At 37.0% G+C, this 18,578-nt stretch overlaps 1 protein-coding gene and 1 long non-coding RNA gene across 2 annotated transcripts in view; one reads left to right on the forward strand and one right to left on the reverse strand.

The window, feature by feature from the left end:
- Nucleotides 1-337: 337 nt before the first annotated feature.
- Nucleotides 338-6,861, reverse strand: LOC127456294 (uncharacterized). The gene is made up of 3 exons (XR_007899815.1): nucleotides 6,747-6,861; nucleotides 930-1,031; nucleotides 338-488 (listed from the first exon to the last, which is right to left on the reverse strand). It is a non-coding gene; the product is annotated as an uncharacterized LOC127456294 (long non-coding RNA).
- A 3,974-nt stretch (nucleotides 6,862-10,835) lies between these two features.
- LOC127455822 (kielin/chordin-like protein) overlaps nucleotides 10,836-18,578 on the forward strand; it is a 90,547-nt gene continuing 82,804 nt past the window's right edge. Inside the window, exons 1-3 of the mRNA XM_051723976.1 lie at nucleotides 10,836-11,203; nucleotides 15,899-16,455; nucleotides 18,368-18,440. Coding sequence (XP_051579936.1) covers nucleotides 11,086-11,203; nucleotides 15,899-16,455; nucleotides 18,368-18,440 — 748 coding nt within the window. The 5' untranslated portion in view covers nucleotides 10,836-11,085. The remainder of the gene's footprint in view (nucleotides 11,204-15,898; nucleotides 16,456-18,367; nucleotides 18,441-18,578) is intronic.

The raw sequence follows: 18,578 nt of genomic DNA on the forward strand, positions 1-18,578 counted from the left end.
TGTATATCTAAATCAAAAATGTGAGAATGTATCTCACAAATTGCTCATACACTTACTTGTAAGACTTCATGCTCAAAACACCTTACAGTTGCCATTAAAACTGAGCCATGTACCTGTGATAGATAAATATTATTAAGAATGTAAATAATGTCAAGAGATAAGACAAAATATTCATGGCGGTAGTAAAGAAAATAAAAGCACTGATTGTAGAGACAGTGTCCATCCTGTTATGATAATCTAATGTAATGCATTTCATTGTTTGTTTGTTTTTTTGTTTACCTCTCGATCAAGTATCCTTGTTGACGAGGAGTTCAATCTGATGGTTTTCCCCTCCAGATATAACCAATCAGCATCCTTGCCTGTCAGGCTCAAGTTGATGTGATTGGATGATGGGTCTGCAGAGAAGCTAATGTTGGCAATAAATTTTCCCATCAGGCTGTTTTCTTTGACTGTGACAAACATATCTTTACCACCGTCACATTCACTGGCTGACAAAAACAAACAAAATATATGTGATTTTATCCATAAATTTGCAGTCTGATACAATATAAATGTTGGTACATTCCATGTCTGGTTAACAATAAATTATAAACATTTTCATTCATTCTCTTTTTATTTTTTTCATATTTGATCCACATTTTGTCCACTCAACAAATCTGAATTTGAGATCTAACAGTTACGTGGATATTCATATCTGGTGTTTTTGCATTACAAAGAACCTCTTGACTGACATAACTCTGACAGATTAGCCTTAATAAGGCCGACTGGATTGGTGCCTGGATACTGATTTGTTCTTAATTTGTTTCTGTTACATTTTCCTTTTTGTACTTGTAGAACAAGTTGTACTTTATGTACACATCAGTTGACATATTAAGCATGTTTGCATATGTACCTGTGTACAGTATATGTATGCGTGCGTTTGTTTATACCAATTACAGTGTGCTGGCAGACTGCTGAAATCAAGTGGCAGAACATTATAATCTTCCATTGTGGCTGTTGACTGAAGATCAACCTCAAAACCATCTTTCCCACTGTCAGGGTAAAAGAAAACAGGTATGTTAAAAAAATGCTTTGCATTATTATTATATTAGGTTAAATTAGCATTAAATTATTTAAGGTTTGCTAAATTTAAAGTGTCCTTTGTGCAGGTCGCCGCTGGTCTCAAAGGTACACTAAGTAACTTTTTCCAGTGTTGGGTAAGTTACTCAAAGTAATTCAATACATATGACTAATTACTAATCTAAAATTGTAAACAGATTACTGACTTTACTGATTACTTTGTTGAAAAAGTAATCACATTACTAATTACTTTTGTTACTTTCTAAAACACCTTTCACAAAAAAGCTTTGTTTTTTCTGCTTAACGAATTTAAAATAATGCCTATTTTCCTCTGTTTATTGACTCATTGGGGGCACACACACCCTTCAGCTGTTTTCTATATAAAATATATAAAATTATTTTAGAAATATGTCACTAGTAAAGTACAGTAATTAACTTAATTGAAAGTTAGTAACTGCAATCTGATTAAAGTAATTTGAAAAGTAATGCACTACACTACTTTTATACCAAAACAGTAATTAGATTACAGTAATTAATTACTTTGTAATTAAATTTCACCCAATATGTTTTACTAGAGTACACATATTTTAACCATATTTATTTGTGGTAAATAATAATAATACAGGAAAACAACTCGGTTACGTACAGTACAGTATGTAACCTCGGTTCCCTGAGATGACGGAAACGTTTTGCTAACGCAAATGGGAGTGTCCTTCCACACGACCTAGTTGAAACCTCTCTACAATAACGGCAATATTCTAACATTGGCTATGGTGTTTGAGCCCCACCTTTTTAGGCACGAAGCTGTCCTCTATAAAAGCAGGCACGCAAACACCATTCCTTGTAGTCTTGTAGTGCTGACAGCATTCGCAATGTCTCGTTCCCTTCATCTCGGGAAACCGAGGTTACGTATGTAACCGAGATGTTCCCTTACGACTCAGTACACTTGACACTGTGTTTTGCTAATGCATATGGGGAACAGAATCCCATCACGCCACACTACACGACATAACCTTCCAGACAGGAAACATGACACCGCAGTCCCGTGGGACGGCGACCGACATGAGTATGCCGCAAGTGAGTGACCCTCATGTTGGGCTAGGAGGAGAGCACTCAGCCTCCCATGGCCAGAAGCCAATTCTCCAGAAGAAGGCCAGAGCCAGTAGTAGTGAGGTCTTAATGGAGAGCATGCCCAAATCAACAGAGTCCAAAGGCTTAAAGGGGGGCTCTGTGAGCACTTTTAGGACCAAAGTTAGGTCCCAAGTCTGGACTGTAGCCATCCGAGGTGGATTTAATCGTCTTGCTCCTCTAAGGAACTTTATGATTAAATCATGTTTGCCTATAGTGGCGCTGGCTTCAGGTGAGTGATACGCAGATACAGTCACCACATAAACTTTGAGGGTTGATGGAGTGAGTCCCGCGTCTAATCGCTCTTGAAGAAATATGAGAATTTCATATATGGGGCAGTTTACTGGGTCTTTGCCATGTAAAAGACACCAATCAGTGAACACATTCCATTTTAGCACGTTGAGACATCTCGTGGACAGCGCTCTGGCCTGTAAAATGGTGTTCATGACTGAATGCATTCAGGGACCACACAGGCAGGTTCTATAGCCTGGGCTGGGGATACCAGATTTAGCCTTGCGCCTGAGAGAGTAGATTCCTCCTCAGCGGTATTTCTCATGGCGGGCTGTATAAAATCTCTATCATTTCCAGATACCATGGCTTATTGGGCCATTTTGGTGCAACCAATAGAATAATTTCCTTGTCCTCTCGGACTTTGTATATGTCAGAGTGAATTAGGCACACCGGGGGAAACGCATTTTGTGTTTTTCCGGCCATTTGTGGGCCATTGCCCCCACTCCCAGTGGGGCTTGGGACTTCAAGTACCAGAGGGGACAGTGGGTGTTCTCCACTGAGCCAAACAGATCAATTTCTGCTTTGCGGAATTTTTCCCAAATCCTCAGGACATTCACCCGGTATCATTCCTTGGTGTGACAATAGGTCTGCACTGTAATTCATATGGCCTGGGACATATGTCGGTCTCAGGGAAAGGAGATGATGCTCGCTCCACAAGAGGAGGTGATGCGTCAGTCTCATCAATGGCAGAGAATGAATTCTGCCTTGGCGGTTTATATACGCCACAACTCTCATGTTGTCTGAGCGAACCAGAAAAGCCTTCAAGGCTAGGAATACAGCCAATAGCTCTAGTTAGTTGATGTGCCACGCCTTCCTCACACCTGTCCAGGTGCCGAAAGCTTGGTATCCATCACACACCACCCCCCAACCTGTATTGGAAGCGTCCTTAGTCACCACTTTCCACCTGAAAATCTGCCCCAGCATGACACATTGCTGGTAAAAGTCAGGAGCTGTCCAAGGTGCTAGAGCAGCTATACAGAGGCAAAATAAAGATGCCGCGGATGCCACCACCATAAAACCCAATGCTTTTTATAACAGCTTCATTAGAAGTGTTCTCCCCAGTTTGAACTGAGGCAGACAATGTAGAATGGCCCTCACGAGCGAGCGCGTGCCCGCCCACAAAGTCGAGGCGGGCACCCAAAGGGGGGGGGTCCACCATGACTCTGTGGGCAGGTGGCAGTGCTGAGACAGCAGGCATGGGGCTTTTTGGCCGGGTGTGATACAATACTCCGTTTCGGCATAAAGTGTCTCATAGCCTGCAAGTGTTGCTGAGTCACATCTAACAGAGCGGCTTTTTCCTTGTCACACATTTCCTTGAGTGTCAGCCAGATGTGATGCTCCAGAACTACCAGGTTGCCCATTGACTTGCAATTGGCCTGTTCAGTGATTTTCGTGGCACGCAGTGCTAAGTCCGTAGCGGTGCGGAGCTCTTTGAATGTCTCTGGATCATAGCCTTGCTCATACATTTGTTTGAGCAGCTTGGCTTGAAAGACCTGGAGAACCGCCATCGCGTGGAGTGCTGAACCACCTTGGCCCGCTGCTGAGTATGCTCTTCCAGCCAGTGCGGATGTCAGTCGAAAGGGCATGGAAGGATGAATGTGGCGTCCAGCACCCGGACTGCAGGACCATTCGTCAAGGAGAGATTGTATTGGTTCCTCTGGAGGAGACCACTCAATGGAGCTCTTTGACACCCTTGAAAGGATGTGAAGCATCTCCTTGTCAGTGGCACGTACACACTCCTCACCCTCGCTGGAGGAAGGGGCGGTAGCATCATCCACTGACCATTCCCCTGATGCAGCGAGAGACATGACATTGCTCCTGCGGAGGGCTGGAGCTCATCATGCACATAATGTATCGGCATAGACGCACTACGTGGAGATTGAGGGTCTCGCGGGGCATGTGCCGGCATGAGGTCCACCTCAAATTCATCCTGCTCAACCTCGCATTCCTGCCATGCCTACTCTTGTGATCCCTCGGGTGTCACAGAAGAGGCGGGTGGGAGGGCATGGGAGGCTGAATCATCTCTCAGACGAAGGCGATTCGCGAGTGAAGCGTCTTGAGTCTCATGCCCTCGCAGTGTGGGCAGTCTGTCTCCATTAGAGCTGACTCTGTGTGGGCGCGGCCCAGACAGAGAATGCAGCTCTCATACAGATCTGATGGCAGGATGTGCCTCTTGCACAAGGAACACTCATGGAACGACATCTTTAAAATGACGCGAACGCATAAGCAACACTTTTAAGTGAAGCGGCGAGACAGAATAAACATTCGCCGGAACACTGCAGGAGAGCGGAGAGTCTTCTCATTGCCGTGAAGACTTTTATAGAGTACAGCTTCGTGCCTAAAAAGGCGGGGTTCAATCACCATAGCCAATATTAGAATATTGCCGTTATTGTAGAGAGGTTTCAACTAGGTCGTGTGGAAGGACACTCCCATATGAGTTAGCAAAACGCAGTGTCAAGTGTACTGAGTCGTAAGGGAACCAAAACTATGATGATAAAAATTCTGCCAATCATTCTGCAAAAAAAACAAAAAAACAAACTACAACAAAAAAAAAGTGGTTACTACTGTTTTACTATAAAAAAAATGGTATATGTGGTATAAAAATAAAAAATAACATGTCCTTAAAAAAATGAACCATGGTTTCATTGTAGTAAACTGGCAATAACCATGTAACCTTGGTTTTAAAAACCATGGTACATGTACCACAAGTTAACCATGGTCTTACTATAGTAAAACTAACCATGTTCACATTTTCATTTTCAGAATGATCATGATTTTTAGTACCATAGTTTTGCTTTTCCTGTATTATTACCACCGTTTTACCACAAATATCATGGTTAAAATATGGTAACATTGGTCAGTTTTGTAGTTATGGTTTTACTGCAAGTACCATAGCTGAACTATAGTTTATAGAACTGAAGTATAATGGTTAACGGTTTAATAAAATAAAATAAAATGGTTATTTTTTGTGATGGATGCATTAAGAGGGAACCCAAAAATATTCCGGAAAATAAATTCTCTCCCTGTCCTCTTAGGGGCTCCGTAATTATCCTTTTCCTATATCCGATCAATATTTAAGTACTTTTTTACTATAAATCTCCACATTCACTTTAACATTCTTCTTCTTTTGCTTCAGGCGAGTCGCATTTTTCGTGCATATCGCCACCTACTGGGCAGGGAGGAGAATTTTAAGTAAAAAAGGACTTAAAATTGATCTGTTTCTCACCCACACCTATCATATTGCTTCTAAAGACATGGATTAAACCACCGGAGTCATATGGATTACTTTTATGCTGCCTTTATGTGCTTTTTGGACCTTTAAAGTTCTGGCCACCATTCACTTGCATTGTATGGACCTACAGAGCTGAGATATTCTTCTAAAAATCTTTGTTTGTGTTCTGCTGAGGAAAGAAAGCCATACACATCTGGGATGGCATGAGGGTGAGTAAATGATGAAAGAATTTCCCTTTTTGGGTGAACTATCCCTTTAAATTTGCATGCTATAACACAACCTTCTGTATAATTTAATTTACAAAAAAATCTTCATGTTTACACATTTATATTGACAATTAACATAGAGTTGCAGTCCCTTAGAAACCCATTTGATTAAATAATATATTAAGTTGTATTATATTAATAATTTATTAAATAATAAACATTTGCTAACATTTTAACATGTATTTTGTATTTTGGTTCAATCAAACAAGATTGAGTACTTAACTACAAAACCTCAGCCTTGTGTTTTGGCATTTGTATATTAATTATGTATTTTGGAGCACTCGTGACACTCTTTGAGCAACAAGAAAGGATTATAAGTGAAAATTCAGTCATGTGTTTGAAACAAAACTCTTTGCAAAAAGCTGAAAACTCACGCCATCGTATTGATAGTATGAAACAAACTACTGAACTGTAAATTCAGTTTCCCACTGTGTTGATCTGAAGACAAACAGCCATGCAAAGATGATGTGAATGGTGAGAGAGGGAAGACTGTAATACCCAAAGCTAGTGTGCATGCGTGTGTGTGTGTTCTTTCTTTGTGGATTAAGGTTTGTTGTTTAGTTAACCACTTGTTATACAAGACTATTACGCAGGTCAAATCAAGACATCAAATGTTCACGCATACAAAGAAAAAGAAAAGCCAAAAGCAGATAACAAATTCCAGGACATTTTGAATAATACAAAACTTTATGATCATAGTTTGTGCCTGTTATTATTTGGATTCCATTGCATTGCACTGTAGAATAAGGCAGGAAAGCATGTTTACTCACCCGCTGTAGCTGTACTTCACGTCTGATGTGTTTTCTCTCCAAAATTACATTATTGCCATCAGCAGAACTCTTTGAATGGGCCTGAGTGTGTGTAAGTGAGAGTGAGAACCTTCAGAGTTTGTGTGTGTGTGACTTGCATATAAGCGTCTCAGTACATGTCCGTGTCTGGGGTAATCACAGAGCAGTCTGGGGATTAGTGTTAAAACTCACTGGATCTGAGCCAAGTCGAGCGGCGTAGCAGCTGAGTCAAAAGCTTAACAAGTCAAATATCACATCTAGGTCTAACCCTCATTCTAGGTCTAACCATTATGATTGCTTCAATTCTTTATTTTGACCAATGAAATAATAGTGTGGCTATAATATTATTTTATAAAGAGGGGACAGTTGTCACACTTTTTACTCCAGTGAATATTTCTCATTGTAGATTTATTTTTTAAATTAAATTTCTGTTTAGACATACTGTATAACTTGATGTCTTGCCTACAAAAACTCTATGAAACATTTTCACAGTTAATTGCTTAGGAAAAAGATACAGTTCATTTAACAGGTATTGATCCATATGCTGCTGGGGCATGTTGACACACAAAATGGGGTAATTTGCCACAATAGAAGCCTACTGACTGTTGAGATTAACTGGAGAGGAATGCTCTTTATACACTTTTTTTTAAAGGAATAGTTCACCCAAAAAGGAAATTCTCTCATCATTTACTCACCCTCATGCCATCTCAGATGTGTATGACTTTCTTCTGCAGAACACAAATGAAGATTTTTAGAAGAATATCTCAGCTCTGTAGGTCCATACAATGCAAGTGAATGGTGACCAGACATATCAAGCTCCAAAAAACCCATAAAAGGCAACATAAAAGTAATCCTTCCATGTCTTCAGAAGTGATATAATAGGTGAGGGTGAGAAACAGATAAATATTTCAATCCTATTTTACTATAAATCTCCACTTTCATGTTCTGAAAATTAAAGTAGAGATTTATAATTTTAAAAAAAATGATTGAAATATTGATCTGTTTCTCACCCAAAGTGATTGCATCGCTTCTAAAGACATGGATTAAACCACTGGAGTCGTATGATTTTCTTTTATGCTGCATTTATGTGCTTTTTGGACCTTCAATGTTATAGTCACCATTCACTTGCATTGCATGGACCTACAGAGCTGAAATATTCTTCTAAAAATCTTTGTTTGTGTTCGGCAGAAGAAAGAAAGTCATACACATCTGGGATGGCATGAGGGTGAGTAAATGATGAAAGAATTTTCCTTTTAGGGTGAACTATCCCTTTAAGATTTACACGTTTCAATTGTATAACAATGTATTTTCTTCCAAAATTAAATATATTTAATTTTAATCAATTTAATATTGTTAATGAATAGTCAATTTAGTTTGATGGAAATTTCTTTTACAATTAAAATCTTAAAGATAGACTGAAATATTTTAAGTCTATGGAAAAACATTAAAATTTAAAAAGCCAACTTTCACAACATACCTGTATTTATTTTAAATGTATTATTGGCTAGTCAATGTCTTTTCATTACATTTTAAACAGTAAAAAAAATATCGAAACAGCAAAAATGGAACAAGGAAAAAAAAAATCAACCCACTGTTTTGACTGTCAGAATTTGTACACTCAAAAAATATTTTAGCCTATATTTAAGATTTACGCATTTCAATTTCATAAAAAAAAAAAAAAAATTCCAACAACTTGATTTGTGTACTATAAATTCATTAAACTTAAAATATTTAGCTTTTTTATTTTATTTTATTAAAGATTAATCAATTCAATTTTATGGAATTTTGTTATGAAATTGAAAAGCATAAATCTTAAATATTTTTTGAGTTTAATAAATGAATTTTATAAAATTGCCCAGTTAGCAAATAAATAACTAAATAAATAATGGACACATTATAGTACAGCATTTACAGAGTGAACATTAATTACAGTATTTTTACGTTAACCCAACTTTGCTTGTATGAGTTATTTCTGTTCATATGTCACAGGCAAAAAAAAAAAAAGTTAGAAATTAATTTGAAGATCCTGATGAAAATGTAGAACAGCATGAGTAGTTTTGTTGCTGTCTTGTGTGGTAATATGAACTATTCCGGTCTCAGTCTAATTTATACCTTACACACACACACACTAACAGACTAGACTTGGAAACACAGTAATTAAGACAGATAGAGATTAGGAGACTGAAATAGTGTCCTTACGTGACCCAATAAGATCACAAACAAAGGTTTTCTGGTCTAAGTGACCTTTACATCACAAACAATATGCAAAATAAATAAATAAACACTGACTTCCCACACACAAACCCCAAATTACAGAATTTTGTAGTATTTTTATTTACAAAAAGTCTCTATGGATTTTTTTTTTAGTTGTGTTGGGAGCAAAAAGACAGAGAGAAGGAAAGAAAAAAGAAAATAATTTTATTTTTGTGGAACTGCCATTGTTTTTGATAATGTATCATCAGTGCTGGAAATGGCCGAGATTCACTGGGAGGACATGATATACACTGCCGTACAAAAGTTTTGAAACACTTGACTGAAATGTTTCTCATGATCTTAAAAATCTTTTGATCTGAAGGCGTATGCTTAAATGTTTGAAATGAGTTTTGTAGACAAAAATATAATTGTGCCACCATATTAATTTATTTCATTATAAATCTCAAATGTAATAAAAAAAAAAAAAAAGTAGTTTTTGAAATTGATGACTTGGACCAAATAATAAAGAAAAGCAGCCAATAAGTGCCCAACATAGATGAGAACTCCTTCAATACTGTTTAAAAAGCATCTCAGGGTGATACCTCAAGAAGTTGGTTGAGAAAATGTCAAGAGTTCATGTCTGCAAATTCTAGACAAAGGGTGACTACTTTGAAGATGCTAAAATATAACACAGTTTTGATTTAATTTGGATTTTGTTTAGTCACAACATAATTCCTATAGTCCCATTTCTGTTCTTCCATAGTTTTGATGAATTTACTATTATCCTTAAATGTGAAAAATAATAATAATGAAGAATGAGTAAGTGACTCTAAACTTTTGACCGGTAGTGTATATGTATATATATTATTATTATTATTATTATTATTATTATATAACAAGATTCTAGTAAAACAACAAAGATTGCAAATATAATAAATAATAATAATACATAAAACTATAACAATAATATCAATAATAACATTTAATATTATCATTATTTTTACTAATAATATTAAGTACATAATATTTGTACATAAGCACTAATTACACATGCAAACACAACAATGACTAAAGGTTTGCATAGCATGATTTTAGTAATGAGATTTCACAAAATTAGTTTCATTCTGTGCCATTTGAGTCATCATTGTGTCTGTGTCATGTACTTGGCGCCATCTCTTGATGGCCATATGTAATCGGATCTATGCATCCGATTACCTTGTGTGGGCTAGCTTGAAATATAATCACCTTGTATGTGATATTTTATGTTCTGTTTATTTTTCGTCAAGTTATAAGCGAAAACGTGGCATATTAGCAATACCTGTTCACAAGAAACCTAATTGTCAAAGACATATACTTAGCTATTACTTGCTATATTTTTGTCTCTGAGTAAAACAAATAGATTCTAGTAAAACAACAAAGACTGCAAATATAATAAATCATAATAATGCATAAAACTATAACAATAATATCAATAATAAAATTTTATATTATTAGTATTTTTACTATTATAATATAGATTATAAATATAATAGTCATAATAAACATAATTATAACAATACTAATAATAACAAAACAATAAAAAATAATATAATAATGTTAATGTCATTTTATTGAACGTTATTTAAATGTCTTGCCAAAGTGTGCATTATTTGTTAATGAAATGTGTATATTTCCCAAAGTTTAGGAGCTCTGGCGCTCGACCAGTCCGGAAATCCGGAAATCAGGTCTTTCAGTCTGAAGTTGTTCTCCATTGGCTCCAGAGGAGGATCATCAGGGTTTGAGGAGCAGAGGAACACAAACACCAGCGGGTCTCTCCTGCAGTCTCCAGCGCTCATTTATCATTCACACGCTTTTATTTCATGCTCGGGGAGGGGAAAAAATCGCTATTGTTTTGTTTGGAGAAGAAAAAGACAGTCCAGATGTTTCATGTTTAGAGAGTCGCTGTCAAACACTGAGATATCCTTAAAAATCTTTACTTTTTAATGCATTTTAATATTTTTTTTTCCTGATGCAAAATTGCTTTTGCAATAGAGTTGTTGTTGTTTTTTTTCTGTGAATAATGAAAATAGTATTTTTTTAATATTTTCTCCCGAAAGCGTTGAGAAAGAACTGAACCAGAGATCAAAGAATGGAGCTTCGGCTTTTAATTGGAAAGCTTGTCTTGTTGAGTTTGTTTGTGCTCTGGGATGTTAGTGATTCTGTTCACACTCGTCAGGACGCGAAACTTCAGCACAGCGATGAGAACGGTGAGAGCAGCTGTCAATCAAACACATGATACATTGTTTCATTGATCCGCTGTTACATTGTGTCATCATCACTCATGCGCTGCCAGTGATACATGTGTGTGTGTGTGTTTAATTAACATGGCATTCAGTGTTACATGCTAAACTTGAATAGTAATTGAGAAACTATAAGGAATATTTATAGTTTTATATATTTACTCACCGCAGGGCTTTTTAAAGGTCAATGACATGTCGCTCTTTTTTTTTTATTTATTAATTTTTTATTTTATTTTCTGGATCTATTAAGCTATTCCAGAATACATTAAAAATGCAATCCACACCAAGCAGTTACTTGAACACACCTCTATTATGATGAACATGTTTTCAATTTCTGAGTTCAAAGACATTTTGATATTGAGTTTAAAGTAAAAATAAAAATTAAAAAAAAGGTCTAATTTAAAGATGAAATTCTTGAAATAAAAGTTAGTATAAGTAGTGGAATAATATTTTATTTCTAAAATTAGCAGTGATACTGTTTTGTTTTAAAATATTAATTAATATTTAAAAAAACCTTTTCAAAGTCCATCAATTTAAAGTCATGTGATGTAACCATTCTTTTGTCATGTGACCAAAAAAACAAACAAAAAAAAAAAACATTTTTTAATTAAATAGAGAAGACCATTTTAGAACCTTATGACTTTGTGTGTGTGTGTGTGTGAGTGTTTGTATATATATATATATATATATATATATATATATATATATATATATATATATATATATATATATATATATACAGTACTGTGCAAAAGTTTTAGGCACTTGTGAAAAATGTTGCATAGTGAGGATGTCTTCATTTATCACTTAATATCATACAAAGTCCAGTAAACACAAAAAAGCTAAATCAATATTCGGTGTGACCACCTTTGCCTTTAAAACAGCCCCAATTCTCCTAGGTACACCTGGACACAGTTTTTCTTGGTTGTTGGCAGATAGGATGTTCCAAGCTTCTTGGAGAATTCACCACAGTTCTTCTATCTATTTAGACTGTCTCAATTGCGTCTGTCTCTTTATGTAATCTCAGACTGACACGATGTTCAGTGGGGGGCTTTGTGGGGGCCATGACATCTGTTACTCCCTGTTCTTCTATTCTAATTTTTTCTATTTGCAAAAGAAATGTTTGGGAGTCTAAAATGTATTTTTCCTATTGACACACTAAAACTGAAGATATAAATAATCATTTTAAGCCAAATGTTTTTGTGAAACATCTTAAGTGCCTAAGACTTTTGCACAGTACTGTATATATATATATATATATATATATATATATATATATATATATATATATATATATATTTATATATGTTTTAAAAATGTCCTGTTACACTGGCTTGCACAAAATTAAAGGCTTATAGCTTGACAAAAAAAAAAGGAGGAGGGTCAAGTGATTGGTATCATTGTAAAGAAAACTTTTCAAGAGACCCTAAGAAACTGCTGAAAATCACCAAAAATCTTGAGACAAAACTTTTTTTCTTATTTTGCTTATTTGACATTATATATCTCTGGGTGTAAATAGGGTGGCTCTGAAAAACTTTTATTTTGTTCCCAATCATGTCAACTGTAACTGAGAACATTGTTGTGTTGATATGACAAAGCAATCAAAAGTTATAGCATTACAAAAATAATTTATCAGTGTCTAAAAACGTCTCGATGTTTCCAGAAGCCTCTCCAAACAAATAAAACATAATAATTGTACATAAGAACTAATTACACATGCAAATATAACAATGACTAAAGGTTTGCATTACATTTTAGTAATGAGATTTCACAGAATAAGTTTCATTCTGTGCCATTTGAGTCATCATTGAGTCTGTGTCATTTACATGGTGCCATCTCCTGGTGGCCATATGTAACATTGTGCTTCGTGTTGATTATCAAATGATTTCTGCATCTGATTACCTTGTGTGTGTGCTTGTTTGAAAGATAATCACTTCCTGTAAGTTATGATATGTTATATTGTATGTTCTGTTTATTTTTCTTGATGTTATAAGTGAAATACTGCATCTAAGCAACACCAACATAATTGTCAAATCCATATAATTAGCTAATACTCGTTACATTTTTGTCTCTGAGTAAAACATATAGGCTGGTTGTATTCTACTCTTTGAAAGCATTCCAACAACATATGACACATGGCTATTTGATGAGTTTGATGTTTTTGTGTACATATGCTGTATATGTACAGTGCAATTTTTTTTAATGATCAAAACGGAACACTTCTGATTTGTCTGCAAATTTCAAAGCACTTGTTCAGTTTTGGTGATAATGCCTGTATGCATTGTAAAGTAGAGCTTCTAAGCTTTCAAACGATACCTATATTGTGTTAGTCAAGACTGTAGTTATTAATATTTTGACGATCTTTTGTTTTTTCTCGCTGGCCCATTTGAGCTTAAAGGGTTAAATTGTGTACACTCACTGTCTTCGAGGTGCAAGGAAAGTATTTTAATGCCTTTTACCTGATAGTTACACCACTTGACAATTTTTATATCATTACATCAATATCTTTGTAGAAAATGCATGAATGCAGTAGCGGATTTAGGCATGGGCAACATGTGCATTTGCCTAGGGCGACATCTTGCGGGGGGTGGCAGCATCTTGCGGGGGAGCGTTACGTGGCACCCACACAGACCCCCCCCCCCCACCCCGTCAACAACTTTGGGGGCGTGTTGAAGCGGGTTTTGGCCAAGGCACCATTCAACCACCACCACCCCCCATCAACAATTTTGGGGGTGTGTTGAAGCGGGTTTCGCCCAAGGCATCATACGAACGAAATGGTACGAAATAGCCAACTCGTAAAATATGTAAAATATTTTGTGAGATCAGGTTGGAAATGGACAACACCTTAAATTTTACTTTATAAATAAACCTTTTAAATAGTCCTATATATAAATTTTATGTTGAATATTTGTCAACTACCTAATTAATGCACAGCTATCTAATTAGTGGCTTTTGATTTAATTGTTCTTAGAGCAATTTTTATGAATCATTTTACTTTTAGGCGGATCTCAGAAATGACTTTTGTCTCCCAGATTTAGATCATTTCTGGGGACATTTTTCAGCATTTGTCCCCAAAAAACATACAGTCCTGCTGAAAAAAAGTCAAAACCAGCCTAAGCTGGTTGGCTGGTCTTAGCTGGTCACCCAGCCTGGTCAGGTTGATCAGATGGCATGGTTTGAAAGGGGTTTTGGGCACCTTCACCCTGGACACACTGAAAGACTAGCTTAAACCATCTGGCTGGGTTTAGCCTTTTTTTCAGACTAACCCAAACCTTAACCCTACTCCTAACATTTTCTGTTTTTAGAATAATAAAAGAACAACATTATTTATTCAATAAATCATTTATACCTTGAGGTGGTCCCCAAAGGGAGGTTTTATCAGATTTAGATGTGGGGATAATTTTGTCCCCAAAGTATAAGTAAACCCAAACACACATGCACAGATGTCAGTCTTTCTCAACTTTGTCTGTTATCAGTCTCATAGTTTGTCTCAGTCTGATGGTTTCTGTCCAGTGCAGGTACATTTCTGTTTGCCTGCTGGGGTTTTTAGACTTTCAAAGGACGTCCGCCACTTTATATATCCTTTGTCTTTCTCTGTCTGTCTGTCTTTATCTGCCCATATGAGTTCTTGTCTCTTATCTTTTCTGTTTGATTTCACACTGAAATACCTGAGATACACATTGAGTATGTTGGGGTGTGTGTAGAGTTGATTTGTCCTCAGGGAGGTTAGTAACTGTAAAGCAGAAAGTCTCACAAGGAAAAGGAAGTCATTAAGAGTATTTTGCTCACTCACCATAATTGCTCTGCAAGGTTTTTCCCCACACTTAGCTTTATTACATGATTATAAACTGTCAAGGAGTCTTAGTTTTGTACTGTAACTGGTTGATTTGTTTGAAAGCAAATACATTGGCGTAGTGATTTTGGTTGAAAAAATATCAGATATATTCATCAAACTAATTGTAGATTCAAAAGAACTGGCTCATAAGAGTCATATGTTCATGATTCGGACTATACTGTTCATGCTGTCTGTTGCATGCTGTACATTTAAAAGAACCATCTCATAAGAGTCATTCATTCAGGAATCAGACTACACAGTTCATGCTGTCTGTTTCATGCTGTTGATTCAAAAGAACCATCTCATAAGAGTCATTCATTCAGGAATCAGACTACATGGTTCATGCTGTCTGTTGCATGCTGTACATTCAAAAGAACCGTCTCATAAGAGTCATTCATTCAGGAATCAGACTACATGGTTCATGCTGTCTGTTGCATGCTGTACATTTAAAAGAACCGTCTCATAAGAGTCATGCGTTCGGAAATCAGACTACACGGTTCATGCTGTCTGTTTCATGCTGTTGATTCAAAAGAACCGTCTCATAAGAGTCATTCATTCAGGAATCAGACTACATGGTTCATGCTGTCTGTTTCATGCTGTACATTCAAAAGAACCGTCTCATAAGAGTCATTCGTTCGGAAATCAGACTACACTGTTCATTCTGACTTTGGGGTAGATCTTTGACTTGGCTACGTAAGCAACCAGCTAGCAATGCTAAAGACGCTCAGAACACCTTATCAACCACATAGCAATGGCCATTGTGTTATATCATAATATTAATGATGTCCTTGCTGATGTCATGCTATTTTTCATTCTCCTCTCCTCAGTAATCAATCTCTTGGAGGCTCTTAACGTTGCTCACTCTCGTCGAGGGGTTTCCAAGGCCAAAGGTCGTGACGCAGGAACACCAGCCTGGCGGTTCCGATCCAGCGTGCCTCATCTCACACTTCCACCGGATTTATCGCGGTACTTTCTATCCACCTCACAGGGTGTACTGGGTTTGCACCTGGTGGGCCGACAGAGCAGAGTCTCGGAAGCCACCCTGATCTCCTTCACCTCCCCATCTGATCTGCAACGAGATGGACGCCCCCTGCTGGAGCTCACCTCTAACAGCCGTGAAGACTGGCTGCAGCTGGAGTTCAGGTCAGTGGACGGCCTACGACCACAGGTGGTGAAGATTCCAGGTGGAAGTCCGTTCACAGGTGGTGCTTGGGTGAGAATAGCTCTGAGTGTGGAACCCAGGCAGGTGCTTCTGTTTCTGGAGTGCCAGGAGGCCGTGGTGCTCAAACTGAAAGAAGGGGGTCGAATATTGACTCTGGACTTCCCACAGGATCTGCAGATTACATTCTCCAGCACTGCAGGAAACAAGGCCAGCAAGTTCAAAGTGAGTTCATTAATCCAAACACGCACAAACATTATTCATGTGTGCACATTTGATTACTTCCTCTACTTCATTGCTGCGTTCACAATACAATGTGGCAAATGTAGCATTTTGTAATGTTACAGTGCTACTTGCTGGAAAATGTAGTTGTGAAAATAGCTGAGCTACTGTGACGTTACTGAAACATGTAGTTAAGTTAGTAGCGTCACTGCTTATAGGATACTAATAACAGAATACATGTAACGGGATTACATATTTAAAATACAAAATATTAGTAGCTGTATTCCACTACAGTTACAATTTAAATAGTTGGTAATCAGAATACAGTTACATTCAAAAAGTATTTTGATTACTGAAGAGTTAACTTTGCATTCTATTGTCATTTGTTTCATTTAATATTTAGTGCTTTCAGATGGAAAACATTTATACATATAAATGATGCAATCTCAGGAGCATTTGAACGGGAGTGAAACACTTTCTTATGATGTGTTACATTCATACGAGACAGTAAATGTATGAACAAGCAGCTGGCCTGTCATAATGTTGCAAGCGCTGGGGCTATGTTGAGTCAATAAAAATCTGGTATCTGGTTGTGTTTCTTAAGTATAATTAATTAGCCTATACCTATCATATTTTCACTTGCATGGGATGTTCATGGAGATCGTACTTCAGGTTTAGAATGGTCCCTGCATGAGATAGCACTTTTTTTCCCGTCACAATTTACAAACTGGGTAAACATCATCAACATCTTAAATACCCAAATTATTTCTACATCGCGGACTTCAACCACACCATATGTATGAGGGGTAAATAAAGTTCGGTGTGCTGCGCTCTGAATGAAAAATGAATTTATTTAATCACGTCAGGTTTGTGATGTTGTAAATGTAGTCGATTGTTTCTTAATTTAACTGATATTTACAATGGAAATGTTAATCCCTTTACTTGGATTAAAAAACAAAACAAAACAGAAACAATCCTGACTCACACAATGCAGTGAATGAGAAAATGGCAATGGTTTATGACGGTGTTCTGACAGTCTGTGCTACCTGCTCAGGATGTGCTACCAGCAGTAAAAACAGTGACATGTAAAGTTAAAACATGGGGAGAACATGTTGGGAGGCACGGGAGAACCTGTTGGTATGTACTACAACAGCATGAAATGTGTTAAAAACCTAGGTAGCACATCTTGTCAGGCAGATAATACCTATCAGGATGTGCTACCAACATAACTATCAGATAATGTGATATGGTGTGAGGCTGTACTAAGCCCTAACCTTATCCCAAACACTAACGATGATGTGGATATAGCGTTGGTAGCACATTCTGATAGGTAGCATATATTTTCAGGACAGCGGCCGTATGTTTTTTAAACCGCAGTACACCATGAAATTGTTGAATCTTTATTTCTACATACAGTTTTCTCCTTCACATGATAAATACGTCATCACTACGACACACCTTTCACGGTATCGGCTCTACTTTTGTTCACACAGACACGTCCCGGGATTGATCCGGCAATGTTACTAGGTTACGATCCCGGGAACACGGGCATTCCGGCTCCATCTTGTGTTCACACAGAAGGCTCCCCGGCATTGATCCCGGCAATATACCGGGATCAGAGCTAAGTGTGAATGGGGTTAAACATTACACACTCCCTTTTGACGACTGAAGAAGTGCATCATCCGTGTACTCATAGTACGCTTCTTTTTGTTACGTTTTCAGTGTAAACATACAGTACTACTCACACTATTTACATTGCAGAATGGCATAGAATAGTGCAGAAGTGTGCAGCTTGGGATGCACCTTAAGTGATCACTTATTTGTTTTACAGTCACAATGACAGGTTGTCATGGTTACACGGTTCGTAGTTGCCATGGTCACAGAATCAATTGTATCTTTTTTCTTATTGTTTCAGGGTCTTTGGCAGACTGCTGAACTCTCCACAAGGATATTTGAGAGGCGTCCATGGTTCTGTGACAATGTACCAGGCATGGAATAAATAACAAGCATTTAAATATCAGAACTACACATTCAAAACATTGTATAAACTTGGCAAAACTGCACATGAATGTTTTGCCAGTTTATTGAGCTGTGAAAGATAGTGATATTTTATCTTTGATCTTTTT

Source organism: Myxocyprinus asiaticus, chromosome 18 (assembly GCF_019703515.2).
Source record: "Myxocyprinus asiaticus isolate MX2 ecotype Aquarium Trade chromosome 18, UBuf_Myxa_2, whole genome shotgun sequence".
Taxonomy (NCBI): Eukaryota; Metazoa; Chordata; class Actinopteri; order Cypriniformes; family Catostomidae; genus Myxocyprinus; species Myxocyprinus asiaticus.